The following is a 16,959-nucleotide window of genomic DNA, read 5'->3' as shown; positions in this document are numbered from 1 at the left end:
AATCTAAGATTGCTTAAAAAGCTGAGCAACATCTGTCAAGAGCAATAAGAGTTAACATTTCGGGTCTGGTGAGCCTCCCTCAGAACTGCTTTTCCAGCAGCTTCTGTTTTGTTTCTTATTTACAGCATCGGCAGTTCTTCTGGATTTTAGATAGACGCAAGTCTTTCCTTTTGGAGAATTGTTATTTCTTACAAACCGTCTGCACCGCCAGTCACACTTATACATAAAAAAATACAGCCAATTTGCCAGAGAAATGACACAGCAAACTGCATTGACAATGATTTTTGGAAATACAGACAGGGAGAGATATGGTTTCGTTGTATCACTGCAAGCCGATTTGAACGTGGCAGTGAGGAGCTATTTGCTGCAGATGGTGCCAGTGTTCCATTGATCAAGTTGCTCTGTTTTAGATTTGTAGAAAAATTTTTGACTGACAACCCACGTGATCACTTTAGCCGTAAGAACAGGCCAGAGGCTGGGAGTACAGCAGCAAATAACACACTTCCTGCCTCCCTGAAGTCTGTCCACCATGTACGAGGTACAAGTCAGGAATGTGATGTGATACTAGATAACAAAGTGTGGAGCTGGATGAACGCAGCAGGCCAAGCAGCATCAGAGGAGCACAAAAGCTGACGTTTTGGGCCTAGACCCTTCATCTGAAAAGGGTCTAGGCCCGAAACGCCAGCTTTTGTGCTCCTAATATCCAGCTTCACACTTTGTCATCTCAGATTCTCCAGCGTCTGCAGTTCCCATTATCTCTGCTGGGATACTCCCCAATTGCCTGGATGGGTGCAGCCCCAACAACACTCAAGAAGCTCAAAACCATCCAGGACAAAGAAGTAAACTTCATCAGTACTGCGGTCACTATCACCAACGTCCACTGCCTCCATCACTGAAGCTCAGTAGCAGCAGTGTGTAGCATTTGCAAGCTGCAATGCAGAAATTCACCAAAGTGAGTTCCAACCTCACAACCTCCACAGCCTCAAAGGACACTGCCAACAGATACATGGGAATGCCAACATTACCTGCAAGTGCTTCTCCAAGCCACTCACCATCCTAATTTAGAATAATATCACCGTTGTTATAGTGAGTGCCTTCTTGAATTGCTACAGGAATTGGGACACAGGTATGACCAGGATGTTGGTAGGGAGGATGTTCTAAGTAACTGTGAGGGAACGGTGTTGTTTTGAAGAAAATTCATATTGGACTCGAAACATTAACTTTATTTCTCTCCATTTTTGCTGCCAGACCTGCTGAGGTTCTCCAGCATTTTCTGATTTAATTTCAAGGCAACCTCGTGCTCTGGTTTCCTTCCACAGTGCAAAGATGTACAGTTTAGGTGGATTGGCCATGCTAAATCACCCGGAGTGTCAGGGATGTGCAGACCAGGTGGATTAGCTGTGGTGAAAGTGGGAGTCTGTATGAGATGCTACATGGAGGGCCAGTGTGGACATGAAAGGCTGAATGGCCTCTTTTTGCCCTGCAGGGACTCTGTGACTCTGTGATTTCCTATTGCAAATCTCCTTTCCTTGCCTGATACAATATTGCAAATAATTATCAGCTTTGGAAGAAAGAAACTTTCAAAACAGGAATGGTTTGATAAAAGGAAATATTGGCAGAGGTGTGGAAAAATGTTTCGTTATCAGTTTTAAGTTACGTTTTAAACAGTTAAAGTATATGTCCTTTTGGCTTCCTATATTAAGAATAACAGCTGTCCTTTAGCGAATACCTCATTTAAAATCTTGCAGCAACAACTGACATTTGTATAGTGTTTTTATTGCATTAAAATGTCCTAAAGTGCAACACAGACGCTCCCAGTTTGTATTAGTCATCCAGCAACCATGAGACAGTATTCTGGAAAAGGGTTCGAGGTTACGAGGAAGGGAGAAACTAGAAGATGGGGAACACCTAACAATGGAGATGCGGAGAAATCTTTCTCTCTGAGGATTGTGAGCAATTGCCTACATTCCCCTGAGGTCTGGGATATTGGAACTCCGTCAGTAGTCATAGGGTCATACAGCACAGAAACGCACCCTTGACCCAACTCGCCCCTGCCAATCACGTTTCCTAAACTGAACCAGCCACACTTGCCCATGTCTGGACCATACCACTTCAAACCTTTTCCACTCATGTACATGTCCAAATGCCTTTTAAATGTTGTAATTGTACACACCTCTACCACTTCTTATGCTCATTCCATACTTGTCCCTCCCTCTGAGTGAAAACGTCACTCCTTAGGTCCCTTTTAAATCTTTCTCCTCTCACCTTAAACCTATGCCCTCTAGTTTTGGACTCCCCTGCCCCAGGGAAAAGACCTTGACTATTCAACCTATCCATGCCCCTCATGATTTTATAAACCTCTATAAGGTCACCCCTCAGCCTCCCACACTGTAGGGAAAAAATTTCACCAGGCTCTCCAGCTTCTCCTCAGAACTCGAGCCCTCCTGCCTTGGTGGCATTCTGGTAAATTCTTTCTGCACCCTTTCTGTTTCTCAGTAGTGGATAGATTTTTGACTAATAATGGGAGTTGGATGTTACAGCTGTATAGTCAAAGAGTCTTTGAGATCTACGGCACAGAAAAAGGCCTTTCAGCCCATTGAGTCATTGCTGGTATAATAGACAAACCCCTTAATATTCTAGACATCGTAGGAACTGCCAGTGCTGAAGAATCCGAGATAAGGTGTAGAGCTAAATGAACACAGCAGGCAAAGCAGCATCAGAGGAGCAGGAAAGCTTGACGTTTCGGGTCGGGACCCTTCTTGAGAAAGTTCTTTCAAAATGGTGGTTCTCCTTGTCCATGTGGATTGAGATGAGCGAGTATTGGTCGTGTGTTCTCACTCGTCTCAATCCACAGTGACAAGGAGAACCACGACTTCGATTGGAAGATCCTGGGACAGGCTAGGCAGAGACAGGCACGAGAATTCCTGGAAGCATGGCACTCCATGAAGCATGCTATTAATAAACATATTTATCGACCCCATATACATTCCACTACGAAGGAAACCTGGGCGTGAGGCAATCCATCGCAATGGACCCCAGAGTTTAAAAACCAGGTGAGAAAACACCGATGCTTCATCAGAGGCTGCACTGAGGATGTTACCCAGCACGGTAACAAAACATCTGCGAAACAACAAACCAGCTCGGTGAGCCAACCAACCTCAACACCCACAACCCGAGCTACAGATCTACTCCAAAACCTTAAGGAAAATCTCTTTCCTGTCTATGCTACCTATGCTCCCTCATCATTTATCTATCTCAATCATGACCCCTCTCTGTCTCCTCTGCTCCAAGTCTGTCCAATCTCTTCTCATAACTGAAACTCTGTAGCCCAAGGTTAGCGGGGATAGTCAGGAAATTAGAGTGGAAACCAGTAGATCAGCCACTGTCTTACTGAACGATGGAGCAGGTCTTAGGGCCTGAATGGCCTCTTCTGCCTTGACCTGTTCTCTGAACCCGGAGCATTCCCGTTACGTGCTGGAGAAATGCAAAGCAGCACCTGCTTCTAAATGGAGCTCACAGCCTAAAGCTGCAAAACACAGCAACAAAACCTGCCTCATTATTTAATTATGAGACAGAGTAAATGCAAGAGCTTTACCATAAAACAGCCAAAGCACAAAAGAAAAATCCTTGGGGCGATAACTGGCTGATCTAATCTGAATAGCGACCTGTCAGAACAGGAGCAGTGGCACAGTGAATGGTGGGGCCTGCTGCTCTCCGTCTATCTGATCGTTTTCGAATGACAATCACTGAGCTTTGTGCTGACAGAGTACAGTACAAGCCCTGCTGCTGCATTGACAGTAATGGTACCTGAGCAGCAATTTGTGGGCGCCCGTTGTTGCCTGCATAAGATTCTTGGGCACACAGGCATTCTGGAAACCAGGGTGGCTAAATGTGATGAAGGGTCTTAGACCAGAGACGTCAAGCTTTCCTGCTCCTCTGATGCCCATCATTGGTCCAGACTGACTGGACAGACTTCAAAATTATACATTAGGGTGAATTTTGTGAGGGGAACGTGTCTTTTCTGAAACACCAACCTCCTAGAGATGCTGACTAACAAGGATAACATGCACTGGTGTGCAGTTGGTAATATAGTAAATGTTCTGAGGTCTTTATATAACAGGAGGAATGATGATCAATGGTAGGAAAATTAAATACTGAAAGAGGCCATTTGGCCCAGTTTACCTGTACTGGCTCTCTTAAAAATCCTATTAGTCTCACTCCTCTACTCTTTCCCCAGATGTCCACAATTTCTTCTTTTCCAAGTGTTTTTCCAATTTCCATTGAAAAGTTACCATTGCATCTGCTCCCATTACCTCATCGAACAGTGCATTCCTGATCACAGTAGCCTGCAGCACAAGATATTTCTCCCAGATATTGCAGGGAGATGCTATCTATGTCGTGCCTCTGACACACATCGGGATGACCCAGGAATGGAGTCATACAGCACTAAAACAGAGTCTCCTGTCCAACCAGTCCATGCCAGCCATGTAATCCCAAACTGAACCAGTCCCACCTGCCTACGCTTGGCCTATATCCCTCCAAACCTTTCTGCAGAACTGCATAAAGAGATATTCGAACCCGGTATCCGGGTATCTTTCCCTTTTTGTGTGATATATTTGTGATAGGGTTGAGGATTAAGGCCACCATTTTACCTTTCTGATTATCACGATTATGAACATAATCATTATGAACATTTCGACTGAGAACTGCAGACATTAAGGTCTCTCTGTTCACCCAAATGAGTTCTCACCTGTGGTTAAAACTTAATGTCAGGGAGTCAGTGTGAAAATTTTATCCTGAAATTAAGTTCTAAGTTTTAACTTGGCTACCTGCAGTTTCTGTCTAATACTGGAGTTACTTGTGTTCCGCAACGATTATTGTATTCCACATTACACCGTGTGCTTTCTGAAGAGACCACAGTTTAACCCCCTGTGTATTTGATGTATCACAGATCAATGGTATCTATTTTTACTCAATGTTTTGTCGTTGTGGAGCTGGATGAAGACGGCAGGCCAAGCAGCATCAGAGGAGCAGGAAGGCTGATGTTTCGGGCCAATGGAATTCACTGCCACAGACATTGTGGAGGCCAGGTCATTGACTACATTTAAGACGGAAATTGGTAGGTTCTTGATTGTCGATGGGATCAAGGGTTAAGGGGAGAAGGTGGAAGAATGGGGTTGAGAAGCTTCTCAGCCATGACTGAACAGCGGAGTGGACTCAATGGGCTGAATGGCCTAATTCCTGCTCCTATGTCTTATGGTCTTAACCCAGGCCTCCTGGGTAAGAGGCAGGGGCACTACCACTGCACCCCAAGCACCCCTACCCCAGCAATTGTATGCTGTATCCATGTTAGATATTTATCTGTAATTAACCCTCTTAATGATAAGACTGGATGAGACAGACTTCAGAGTAAAACCTGACTTGTTAGACACTAATATCGATTTTCTTCCAAAATGTGAAGTCAGGTAATGAGCGCAATCACAAGTCTGCCATTGTATTTTTGACACAAAGATTAAAATGTTTAATAAATTATAAAAAAAGAAATATGTTAGACAAGACAAATAGATTGGAAAGGTTTTATTGCAGACTATGGAAAATGATTCAGATTCACACCATTTTTTCCACAGCAATTTCTTTCCAAGCACCAAAACCTTGACAAAGAGTCATCACATTGGAGCTTCTCATTGAGCCCAGTGAGGCTGCAACCAGTTTATTTCATCGCATTTCTTTGAATTCACTTGATGCTATTTCGCTTCAGCTGGTATCCCTCCTTCAGGCTCCCAAACAAAACTACATATTGAACTGACTGTGATTTGAGAGTCAGCACTTATGTATATATTCCCTAACGAAAACAGAAACTGTTAGCAAAGCTCAGCTGTGGACAGAAATCACAGTTAGCACATTTCGGGTCCAGTGACTCTTCCTCAGTTCAGCGTTAATAAGGGCGGCACGGTGGCTCAGTGGTTAGCACTGCTGCCTCACAGTGCCAGGGACCTGTGTTCGATTCCATCCTTGGCAGACTGCCAGTGTGGAGTTTGCACGTTCTCCCCGTGTCTGCGTGGGTTTCCTCTGGGTACTCTGGTTTCCTCCCACAATCCAAAGATGTGCAGAGTAGGTGGATTGGCCATGCTATAGTGCCCAGGGATGTGTGGGTTAGATAGGGTTAGGGGAATGGTTCTGGGTGGGATGTTCTTCAGAGGAGCAGTGTGAACTTGTTGGGCCAAATGGCCTGCTCCCATACTTTAGGGAATTCTATGAAGACCCGAAAGAACTGCAGCTGCTGAAAATCAGAAACAGAAATTGCAGGGAAAAATCTCAGCAGGTTTGGCAGCATCTGTGAAGAGAAATCAGAGTTAATGTTTCAGGTCTGGTGTCTGAGCTCTAAAGAAGGGTCAGCGCACCTGAAACATTAACTCTGATTTCTCTTCACAGATGCTGCTATTTTTTGATTTCCAGCAGCTGCAGTTATTTTGGTTTTTATCGTATATTTCCTAAATGCAATTCCCTGCGGTTTTTAATAGAAGGTTAACATTTCAGCCTCCACAGTTTAGCACAACCACACACACAGACTGACTTGGCTTTCAGGATTAGAAACACAAAAACTTGGAATACTGGAGCAGGAATAGGCCATTCAGCCCTTCAAGCCTGCTTCATCATTCATTATGTATGACAATACCAAGGCTGTGAGGGGTGTATTTGGTCCATTTTTTTTAATGAAGGGAGATTGAGACCAAGGGACCAAGCAGCCTGCTCAAAACCCACAAAGTAAACATCTTGGGACGCCTTGGCTTAATTTTCAAAGTTCACACAATAGAAGCAGCCTGATTGGATGTGGCCAAGCTCCCACAGAACCAGAAATTTTAGTTTTAGTTTCTCAGTTACAGTTGCTGAGGTTTTGAAGCTGTGCTTGGAAGCTGCAGTGCATCTCTCCCTGCTGCTGTCTCTCCCAGAGTTTCTCTTAATGCTTTTCCTCCTGGACCGGAGAATTACATGTGAGATAATCTATTTCACTGAATTTACCTTTGCCAAAGGTGCGTTTATGTGACATTACTGTATTGAAAGAGTTACTGGTTAATTGCTAAATAATCTATTAGTCTGTTAAGTTTTCCAATCGCGTTAAGTTATTCCAATTTCTTCTTTCTTTTGTTGTATTTTAACTGTAGTGAATGAAGAAAGTGTGTCTTACTTTGAGCCTGGTAGTTTGACCAATCAAATTGCACCTGGAACGAAATACCTGGTGCTTGCCTATAAAATAAGAAAACATTCGGCTTTGGGCTATCTTCTTAATATATTTTGAGGGTTTGGTCTGCACTGTAAGATAAAGTCATGGCTAATCATCCAACTCAATGACCTATTCCCCCATATCCTTTGATTTCTTCAGCCCCATGGGCCACACCCAACTCCTTGAAATACAACTTTTTGCCTTGACTGCTCTCTGGTAGCCTATAACTGACTTTCATGCAGCTTTTATTCTACATATCAATCCCCCAAACCCCTTAAATACACTTTTACCTGTAATTCACTCACTAGCATCCTTGATTATACATTTATCCACATGAATTCCTTGGCTAGATTCGAGCCTGCAACTCCAGTCTCAGATTCCTGTCCAATTTTACGTCGAGTTGAGTCCTTGGGGAATTCTGACCAGGAAAAAGTTTATGTTAGAACTCCAGGAGTTTCTGACAATTAATAACTAATCTACAAATCAATGCTCGAAGTGAAATCTGGATGAAAAACGTCATAAATAAAACAAAGAGAAGCAAGAGCTGCAGATGCCGATGTCAGAGATAACACAGTGGGAGCTGGAGGAACACAGCAGGCCAGGCAGCATCAGAGGAGCAGGAAAGTTGACTTTTCAGGTCGGGACTCTTCATCTGGAATTTCTGAAGAAGGATCCTGAACTGAAATGTCAATGTTCCTGCTCCGCTGATGCTGCCTGGCCTGCTGTGTTCCTTCAGCTCCACACTGTGTTGTTCATAAACAAAATAAATGTTTCTTTACCTCAACCATTTCAGCTCGTTAGTTATAAAGATACCAGAAATGGGTAAAAGCCTAATGACTGGATGCCATCCAATCAGGTAACAAGAAGTTTGTCTCTAATTTTTAATTGGCTGTCAGAAGTCAGTGTGCCATGACAATGGATACATCAGGCAACCAATGGTAGAAGTCAGAGACAGGAGTTCATGTGATACAACCTTGAGGGGATATCCAGTCTGAGTTGGCAACCCCACTTTGTGAGTTTGTTTGTCATTATTGCATCCTGTGCCTATCTGTCACTTAGTTCTCTCCACTCCTGCCCCTGTACACTCAATTTTACCTGCAAGTAATCACTTCGGAGTGTTTTGCATTTTGTTTCAACATGGTTCAATGCATAAAGTGGAACGATGATCCACAGAAGCACAGCAGGCCAATTCCATCACCTCTCTTGTTATTGTGACTTTTTCCACTACATTTCACAGACGTTGTTACATTATCATTTCTTGAATACTGCTGAAGAGAGAGACTGATATTTCAGAACCAAAATCAAATTGAAAAGTTAACTCTGTTTCTCTCTTCATTGATGCTGAGTTTCACCTGCTTAGATTCTCCAGCATTTTCTGCTATACCTGTCCCTGGAGAACCATATGCCACTCTTTGTTTTCACGTCTGGCCAATTAGAAATGAAAGCAAGGAGTTTTTGTTTAGCCATCAAGGGCAGTGGAATTCTTGAAGATAAGTCGAGTTGATTTATTGATTGATTGGTTGGTTGATTGATTTATTGTCACATGTACCAAAACACAGTGAAAAGCTTTGTTTATGAGCTATACAGGCAGATCATAATAAGCAAGGATGTATAGATCTAAAAGACTTAGATAGAGACATACAGTTTACATTGGACAGGGGGTGCGCTAGGCAAGATCAACGTCAGCATTATTTGAGGCTAGAGATTCCATTCAGCAGTCTGATAACAACTGGGCAGAAGCTGTTCCTGAACCTGCTGGTGCATGTGTTCAGGCTTCTGTACCTTCTGCCTGATGGAAGAGGCTGTAGGAGATCATTACCAGGGTGTGATGGTTTTGGCAGCCTTTCTGCAGCAGTGAGCTGTGTAAATGGAGCCCATTGATGGGAGGTTGGCTTCCATGATGGTCTGGGCTGTGCACACAACCTTCTGTAGTTTCTTACGGTCCTGGGCAGAGCAGTTGCCGTACCAGGCTGCTGTGCACCCGGACAGTATGCTTTTAGTGGTGCACCTGTAGAAGTTGGACGTGGCAAATTTCCTGAGCCACCTGAGGAAGAAGAGGCACTGTTGTGCCTTCTTGACTATCGCATTTACATGGGAAGCCTGGGACAGGGTTGTCGGTTATTGTCACTCCAAGGAACTCGACACTGTCCACCCTCTCAATCTCAGAGTCGCTGATGTAGATAGGTACGTGTTCTCCTCCTTCCTTTCTGAAGCCGATGATCCATTCTTTAGTTTTGACAACATTGAGAGACAGAGTGTTTTCATTGCACTATGTTACCAAGCTCTCTATCTCCCTGCTGTATTTTAACTCGCCGTTGTTATAGATAGCCGTCCCACTACGGTGGTGTCATCAGTGAATTTGTAGATGGTGTTCATTTGGTATTTGGCAACACAATTGTAGGTGCACAGGGAGTACAGTGGGGGGCTGAGGACACATCGTTGGGGGTCTCCAGTGTTGAGTGTTATTGTCGAGGGGGTGCAGTTCCCTATCCTCACTGATTGCGGCCTGTGGGTCAGAAAGCTGAGGATCCAGTTGCAGAGGGAGGAACTGAGACCAAGGTCACAGTTTTGAGATCGGTCTGGAGGGGATTATGGTGTTGCAGTCGGAGCTGTAGTCAATGAGCAGGAGTCTGATGGAGGTGCCTTTGTTGTCCAGGTGTTCCAGGGATGAGTGCGGGGCTAGGGATAAAGCATCTGCTGTGAATCTGTATCTTCCCCAGGCAAACTGTAGGGGATCGAGGCAGGCTGGGAGACTGGAGTCAAGGTGGACTCTTGAAGCACTTCATGATTATTGAGATCAGAGCCACTGGGCTGTAGTCATTAAGGCACACAGCATGTGCTTTTTTAGGTACATGGATGATGGTGGCCTTCTTGAAGCAGGTGGGGACTTTGTCCTGTAGGAGGGAGAGGTTGAATATGTTGGTGAATACCTCCGCCAGTTGGTCCGCACAGAATCCGAGTGCTCAGCCAGGGACACTGTCCGGGCCTGTCACATCCCTTGAGTTGACTCCCAGGAAGAATGATCTGACTTCTGAAATGGTGACAGAGGGAACAGGCATGTCCAGGGCTGTTGGGGCAGGTGTTGCCAAGCTGGTGGTAATCTGCTCAAACCATAGCATAGATAACAAAGTGTGAGGCTGGATGAACACAGCAGGCCAAGCAGCATCTCAGGAGCACAAAAGCTGACATTTCGGGCCTAGACCATCCATCAGAAAAGGGGGATGGGGAGAGGATTCTGGAATAAATAGGGAGAGAGGGGGAGGCGGACTGAAGATGGAGAGAAAACAAGATAGATAGAGAGGAGAGTGTAGGTGAGGTCATCGTCTGGTATCTTATGCTGTTTCATTTTATATCCCGTCATGTTGTTTAGGCTTTGCCTCAGACAGCTGGAGTCTGTTTGGTAGGCCTGGGCCCCGAATCTAGTCTGGTGCTGCCTCTTGGCCTCCCTAATGGCGTCGTGGAGGTCAGATCTGAATTTTCTGTATTGACCTTGGTCACATGACATGGGTGCTGCACGTCTCATCTTCAGTAGGAAGTGGATTTCCTGATTCATCAAGGTTTCTAGTTGGGGAACACTCGGATTGATTTCTTTGGTACACAGTCCCCCACAAGTTCTGTAACGAAGTCCGTGACGGCGGTGAGAAACTTGTCTGGGTTTTCTGCTGAACACTTGAACACGGTCCACACCACCCAGCCCGAGGAGTCCCAGAGACGGCCCCCTCTGCCTCAGACCAGCGTTGTGCTTTGCTTTGTGAGGCATTCTCCCGTTTCAGCTTCTGCTTGTGAGCTGAGGGGAGGAACACAGTGCTGGTGATCGGACTTTCCAAAGTGTGGGCATGGGATGGAGTGGTACTGTGTAGCAGTGGCCCTGAATGTTCAGCCCCCTGGTGGGAGCAGGAGGTGTGTTGGCAGTATTTTGGCATCACGCCCTGCAGGCTGGCTCGGTTGGAGTCACCGGTCACAATGAATAGGCACTCAGGGAATTTTGTCCCCAGAGCATTCGTGGCAGTGGACATCTCATCGAGGGCATTCTTCCCATCTGTGTGGGATGGTGTGTAGACTGCTGTCGGGATGTCGGAGGTGAACTCTCGCAGAAGGTAGTAGGTAGTAAGGTATTCTAGGTCTGGGCAGCAATGGCTTGCCAGGGTCGCTACCTCCCAGCACCAAGTGGCATTGATCAGGAGGCGTACACCACTGCCCCTCGCCGTATCTGAGGACACCATGCGGTCCATGTGGCATGTGGAGAGTCCATCAGCTTAGCCCCTGGCGAGGTGGTGATGTACAGGTCATGTTCCTGGGCTAGTAACCCCCAGGCTGATGTTCTGAGAACATGGGCTTTAATCCCACCAAGGCAGATGGTGCAATTAGAATTCAATAAAAACCTGGAGTAAGATGCTGGCCTAATGGTAACCATGTGACCCGTCTGGTTTACTAATATCCTTGTAGGGAAGGAGATCTGCCATCCTACCTGGCCTGACCTACATGTGACTCCAGAGCCACAGAAATTTGGCAGAGTCTAAACTGCCCTCTGGGCAATTAGGGATGGGAAATAAATGCTGTCCTAGCCAGCAACACCCACATCTCAAGAGTAAACAATTTTTAAAAAGCTGACTCTACAGAAAGCCCGATGTAATTCCCTGCACCTCATTTGCGTTAATAGAATCATAGACTCTTCAGTGCATGAAGTCTGCACCAGTCAAAAGCCACCACCTAACCATTACAGTTCCATTTTCCAGTATTGTCTAAGCAACACTTTTTCCAGACGCTGCAATGTAGATTGGGTTATTTATACCCTGTGTGTTTCCAACAGTGAGAGAACAGAACACCTCTAATGGAAACAGATCTATGTGCACTGACTGGGCCAAAAGGTTTAAACGATGAGGACAGTTTGCATAGCCGAGGTGTGTATTCCCTCAAGTGTAAATCTAATTGCAGTATTTAGAATGATTAAAGGATTTGGCAGGGTCACGAGATACAGACTTGTTCATCTGAAGCAGGGAGTCCAGAAACAAGGGACAAAACCTTAAAATTAGTGCAAAGCCATTTGGGAGGAGATGTCAACAATGAGCAATACAGCTCAGGAACAGGCCCTTCAGCCCTCTAAGCCTGCAGTGACACATGTTGCCCTTCCAATTTAAAATTGTTTTCACTTATAGAGTCCCTGTCTCTTCATTCCCTTCCTATTCATGTATTCGTCCAGGTGCTTCGTGAATGCTGCTATTTTGTCTGCTTCCACCACCTCCTCCGGCAGCACATTCCAGGCACTCACCACCCTTTGTGTGAAAAAATTGCCTCACACATCTCTTTTAAACATCCCCCCTCGCACCTTGAACCTGTGGCCCCTGGTAATTGACCCCTCCACTCTGGGAAAAAGCCTCATATTTTCCACTCTATCCATGCCATTCACAGTCTTACAAACTCCTATCAGGTCACCCCTCAACCTTCTGTGAAAACAAGCCCAAAAGTCTATCCGACTTTCCTTCATAGCTAAAATCCCCCAGACCAGGCAACATTCTGGTAAACCTTTTCTGGACCCTCTCCAAAGCATCCACATCCTTCAGGTACTGTGGTGACCAGAACTGTACACAATATTCCAGCTGTGGCCTAACTAAAGTTCTATAAAGCTACAGCATAACTTGTCTATCCTTATACTCAATGTCCCTTCCAATGAAGGCAAACATGCCATAGGCCTTTTTCACTACCTTATCTACCTGCGCTATCACCTTCAGTGATCTGTGGACCAGCACACCCAGATCCCTCTGCATATCAATACTCCTAAGGGTTCTGCCGTTCACTGTATAATTTTCACTGCATAATGTCAAGAAACGCTTCCTCACACAAAGGATGGTGGAAATCTGGAACTCCCTCCGCAAAAGGATTTGACTCTACTTGTGAATTGCAAACCTCCAGACAGTGTTAGATAAGTATTTCTTGGGCAAATGGTATCAAGAATTATACAACCAAGGTGGACTGACACAGTTACCTCACAGATCGACCATGACTAAATGAAAACTGGGACATCTTGGAGAGATTGAATGGCCTCTTTCTGTTTTTACATTCCTTGGACTCTATGTATCACATGAAAGCTTCTTAAACTAACTGCAATGAATGGAGCTGTTCTCTTCTGTTGCATAACAATGAGAGTCTCCCATAGAAGCACTGTGTCAAAGTGGCCAGAGAGGGCAGCACCAAGACCATAAGACACAAGAGCAGAGTAGGCCATTCAGCCCCTCGAACCTGCTCCACCATACAATGTGATCTTAGCTGACCTGATAGCCCTCAACCAAATGAACTTTTGCTGAAGAAACAAGGTGTAAAGCTGGATGAACACAGCAGGCCAAGCAGCATCAGAGGAGCAGGAAAGCTGCTAGACCCTTCTTCACAAATGGGGGAGGGGAGGGAGGTTCTGAAATAAATAAGGAGAGAGCGGGAGGTGGATAGAAGATAGATAGAGGCGAGCAGTTTCAGGTCCAAAGAGATTGCAAGAGAGTTGCAGTGGGAGAGAGATCCACTGAGGTCTTTCCGGAGGGAGGAGGGTAAGTTCTTCACGGTAGGCATCCTTAGAAGAGGCTTTGCCGTGGGGTTAAAATTGTTTCAGAGATAGTAGGAACTGCAGATGCTGGAGAATCTGAGATAACAAGGAACTGCCTCCACATTCCTTAGATAAGGGGCCCAAGCTGTTCACAGTATTCCAGCTGTGGTCTAATGAGTACCATCTACTATTTTAGCTAAACCTCCCACTTGTATTCACCATTCCCTGAACATAAAGGTCAACATTGAATTTGCCTTCCCTATTGCCTGTCGAACACTGATGCAAGTTTTTAGTTATTTTTGCACAAGAACTTCCAAAATTCCCTCTGTGCTGTAGCCGTCCCCAGACTTTCTCCATTTAAATAATGTTCAGCCCCTCTATTCTTCATGCATCACCTCACATTAAATTGCCTCGAATATGTTTGTGCCCACTTGCTTAACCTGTTGAAACTCGGCAACAGCCAGTGGCTGGATGTGACCCCGACCCTCTGGCAGGAGCAGGAGCCATGCAGAGCAAAAAGTGGTTTTGTGGTCCTACTATGACCCACACTACTGCCCCTGCCTCGTAAGGACAGAAACTTTTGGCTGTGATGCACCTATAACTGGAACTTGGAACTAAATTGCAGCTCTTTCATTGCCGCTGGGTCAAAACCCTGGCACTTCCTTCCTAAGCATACTGTGGGTGTAGCTATAACACATGAATTACAGCAGTTTAAATTGGTCTTAAGCCTTCTCAAGGGCAATTATGCATCAGCAATAAATGCTTGTCCAGCCAGGAGCAGCCACCTCCCATGACAGAATGACATAGTAAAACAGGAGCACATGCAGTTAGGTGGAAGCTGACTCCAAATTACCAAGAGAAGTCGCAATCAGGACCAGTTAAAGAGCTCGGTGTTCAGGACCCATTCAAAGGAGGGGACAGTGCGATAAGCAGTAATTTCAGAAGGGAATGTCTGAGTGCCTGCTACGTTACAAAAGTCACAACACTTCACAAGTGTACAGCATTTTGGAACATTTTGAGGTTGTGAAAGGTTTTAGATGTTGTCTTTTGTAGACAGCTGAGGAAAAAGCAGCCTTCATGAGTAAGATACTAAATAAAAGCCAAAAGGACTGCGGATGCTGTAATGTGGAACGAAAACAAAGTTCTTGGAAAAGCTCAGCAGGCCTGACAGCATCTGTGAAGGAGAAAACAGAGTTAACATTTCAAGTCCGGTTTCGGGTTCTGAGGAAGAATCACCGGACCCGAAATGTTAACTCTGTTTTTCCCTTCACAGATGCTGCTAGACCTGCTGAGCTTTTCCAGCAAATTCTGTTTTTGTCCCTGAGTAAGACCTGGGTTCGATTCCACCCTGGGGTGATTGTCTGTGTGGAGTTTGCACATTCTCCCCGTGTCCTCTTGGGTTTCCTCCCACAGTCCAAAGATGTGCAGGTTACACCAGTCCGCCATGCCAAATTGCCCGTACTGTCTGGTGATGTGCAGGCTAGGTGGATTAGCCATGGCAAATGAAGTGCCACAGGAATAGGGTAAGCAGATGGGTCTGGGTGAGAGGCTCTTCGGAAGGTTGGTGTGGACTCGATGGGCTGAATGGCTTGCTTCCACACTGTAACGATTCTATGACAAAGTGCTTTTCGTTTCTGCAACTGCAGGGAATGTCAAGTTCCAAAGTTTTGTTTTGCTTGATATGCAAAGACTGTTCTGAACTGCTTCATTATCAGTGAAAGTAGGTAACGATTTTTTATAAGAATAAAGTATATTTTTGCAATTTAAGTAAAAATGGAAGGAAGTGGGGATGCATCAGAGAATGCATTGGAGGAGGCTAATCCCTCAGAGAGTGGCAGAGTTGGTGGACGTTATGGATAATGGGAACGTTTGGATCGAGGCCTCAGTGACATGGACCTGAGGCAGCAGTTATCTGTCCGATGTGTAGCGAGGATCATGACTGAGAGGACCAGCCCCTCCACTACTTTTGTGTGGGAGATGTCACAATGTTAACAGGACAGTTTTCATAGCGTAACAGAACCTGGGGGAATCATGCAAGATTCATCAGCGAGGATAGCTGAAGGCAACTTTGCATTTGAGATACTTAATTCAGGATGCGTGCAGTTGCAGTCCGGTGTTAGGAAAAGTAAGACCCCAGTTGTTCATTCAAATCCATACAACATATGTCACTGTGATGGCTCAGCTTTCCTGTTACACAATGCTGAATTGAGCTTAACACAATATCAATACATCTGAGCCACAGGTGTCTACACACAGGGCTAATGCTACAAGGCAGGGTATGCTATCTGCTCAGTCAGTATCCAATGCAATGATAAACATAGCCAAAGTGTTCTCAGGGACAGCTTTTTAAAATTTGGGCTACATACTGTGTGCTTTAGCATCTAACAATTCTGTTTTCAGACCGTAAATTGTGTGTTGAAAGCCTGACCTGAGAAAGTGAGGTCTTTGACTTTCTCCATCCACTCATTCCTGTGAGAGAGCTACTGAGGATCAAGGTTTTTAACTCATTTCCATCAGCAATAGGGAGAAGGCAAACTGTGAGCCAATTTTATCCCTCGATGGGTTTTATTTTGTGGATTTGGCAAAGGTTGTCAGCTCATATAACAGAGTGTCAGAATTATGAAGCTCTTTGATTGAGGGTTAATAAGACAAAGACTCAAAAGTGCACTAATAAAACACGGGTTTCTAAGTTTGTTATGTTTGCTGGGAATGATGTGCATTCAGATAGAAGGCTCCATTCTCTGCAAACAAAAGAAATACATTCAAGATAATGAAATGTGAGGCTGGATGAACACAGCAGGCCCAGCAGCATCTCAGGAGCACAAAAGCTGACGTTTCGGGCCTAGACCCTTCATCTCTAGGCCCAAAACGTCAGCTTTTGTGCTCCTGAGATGCTGCTGGGCCTGCTGTGTTCATCCAGCCTCACATTTCATTATCTTGGATTCCCCAGCATCTGCAGTTCCCATTATCACAAATACATTCAAGCTTTGCTTCCTCATTAACATAACCAGGAGCATAGTGAGCCTATCAGTTCCCTTTGCTGTTTCCATGGCAACTCTTCATCTCTTCAGAGTCAACTTGTGAGCCAATCAGCATTGTTTTTCTCCTGTCAAATAAATGGTTGTAATCATTTGGAATTTGGCATTCTTGCAATGATCCTGATGAGTCCGAAAGGAGAAGTTTCAGCAGCACGCCTCTCTTTTAA

The 16,959-nt window shown here is 45.1% G+C and overlaps 1 protein-coding gene across 1 annotated transcript in view; it reads right to left on the bottom strand.

Annotated features, from left to right (window-relative positions):
• LOC125454259 (beta-crystallin A2) overlaps positions 1-16,959 on the bottom strand; it is a 127,384-nt gene that overhangs the window by 27,187 nt on the left and 83,238 nt on the right. The window contains exon 2 of the mRNA XM_048534847.2: positions 7,513-7,640. Within this exon, the coding sequence (XP_048390804.2) occupies positions 7,513-7,533 (21 nt within the window). The 5' untranslated portion in view covers positions 7,534-7,640. The remainder of the gene's footprint in view (positions 1-7,512; positions 7,641-16,959) is intronic.

The sequence above is a fragment of the Stegostoma tigrinum genome, chromosome 7 (assembly GCF_030684315.1).
Source record: "Stegostoma tigrinum isolate sSteTig4 chromosome 7, sSteTig4.hap1, whole genome shotgun sequence".
Classification (NCBI taxonomy): Eukaryota; Metazoa; Chordata; class Chondrichthyes; order Orectolobiformes; family Stegostomatidae; genus Stegostoma; species Stegostoma tigrinum.
This window is presented reverse-complemented; position numbering and strand designations above follow the sequence as displayed.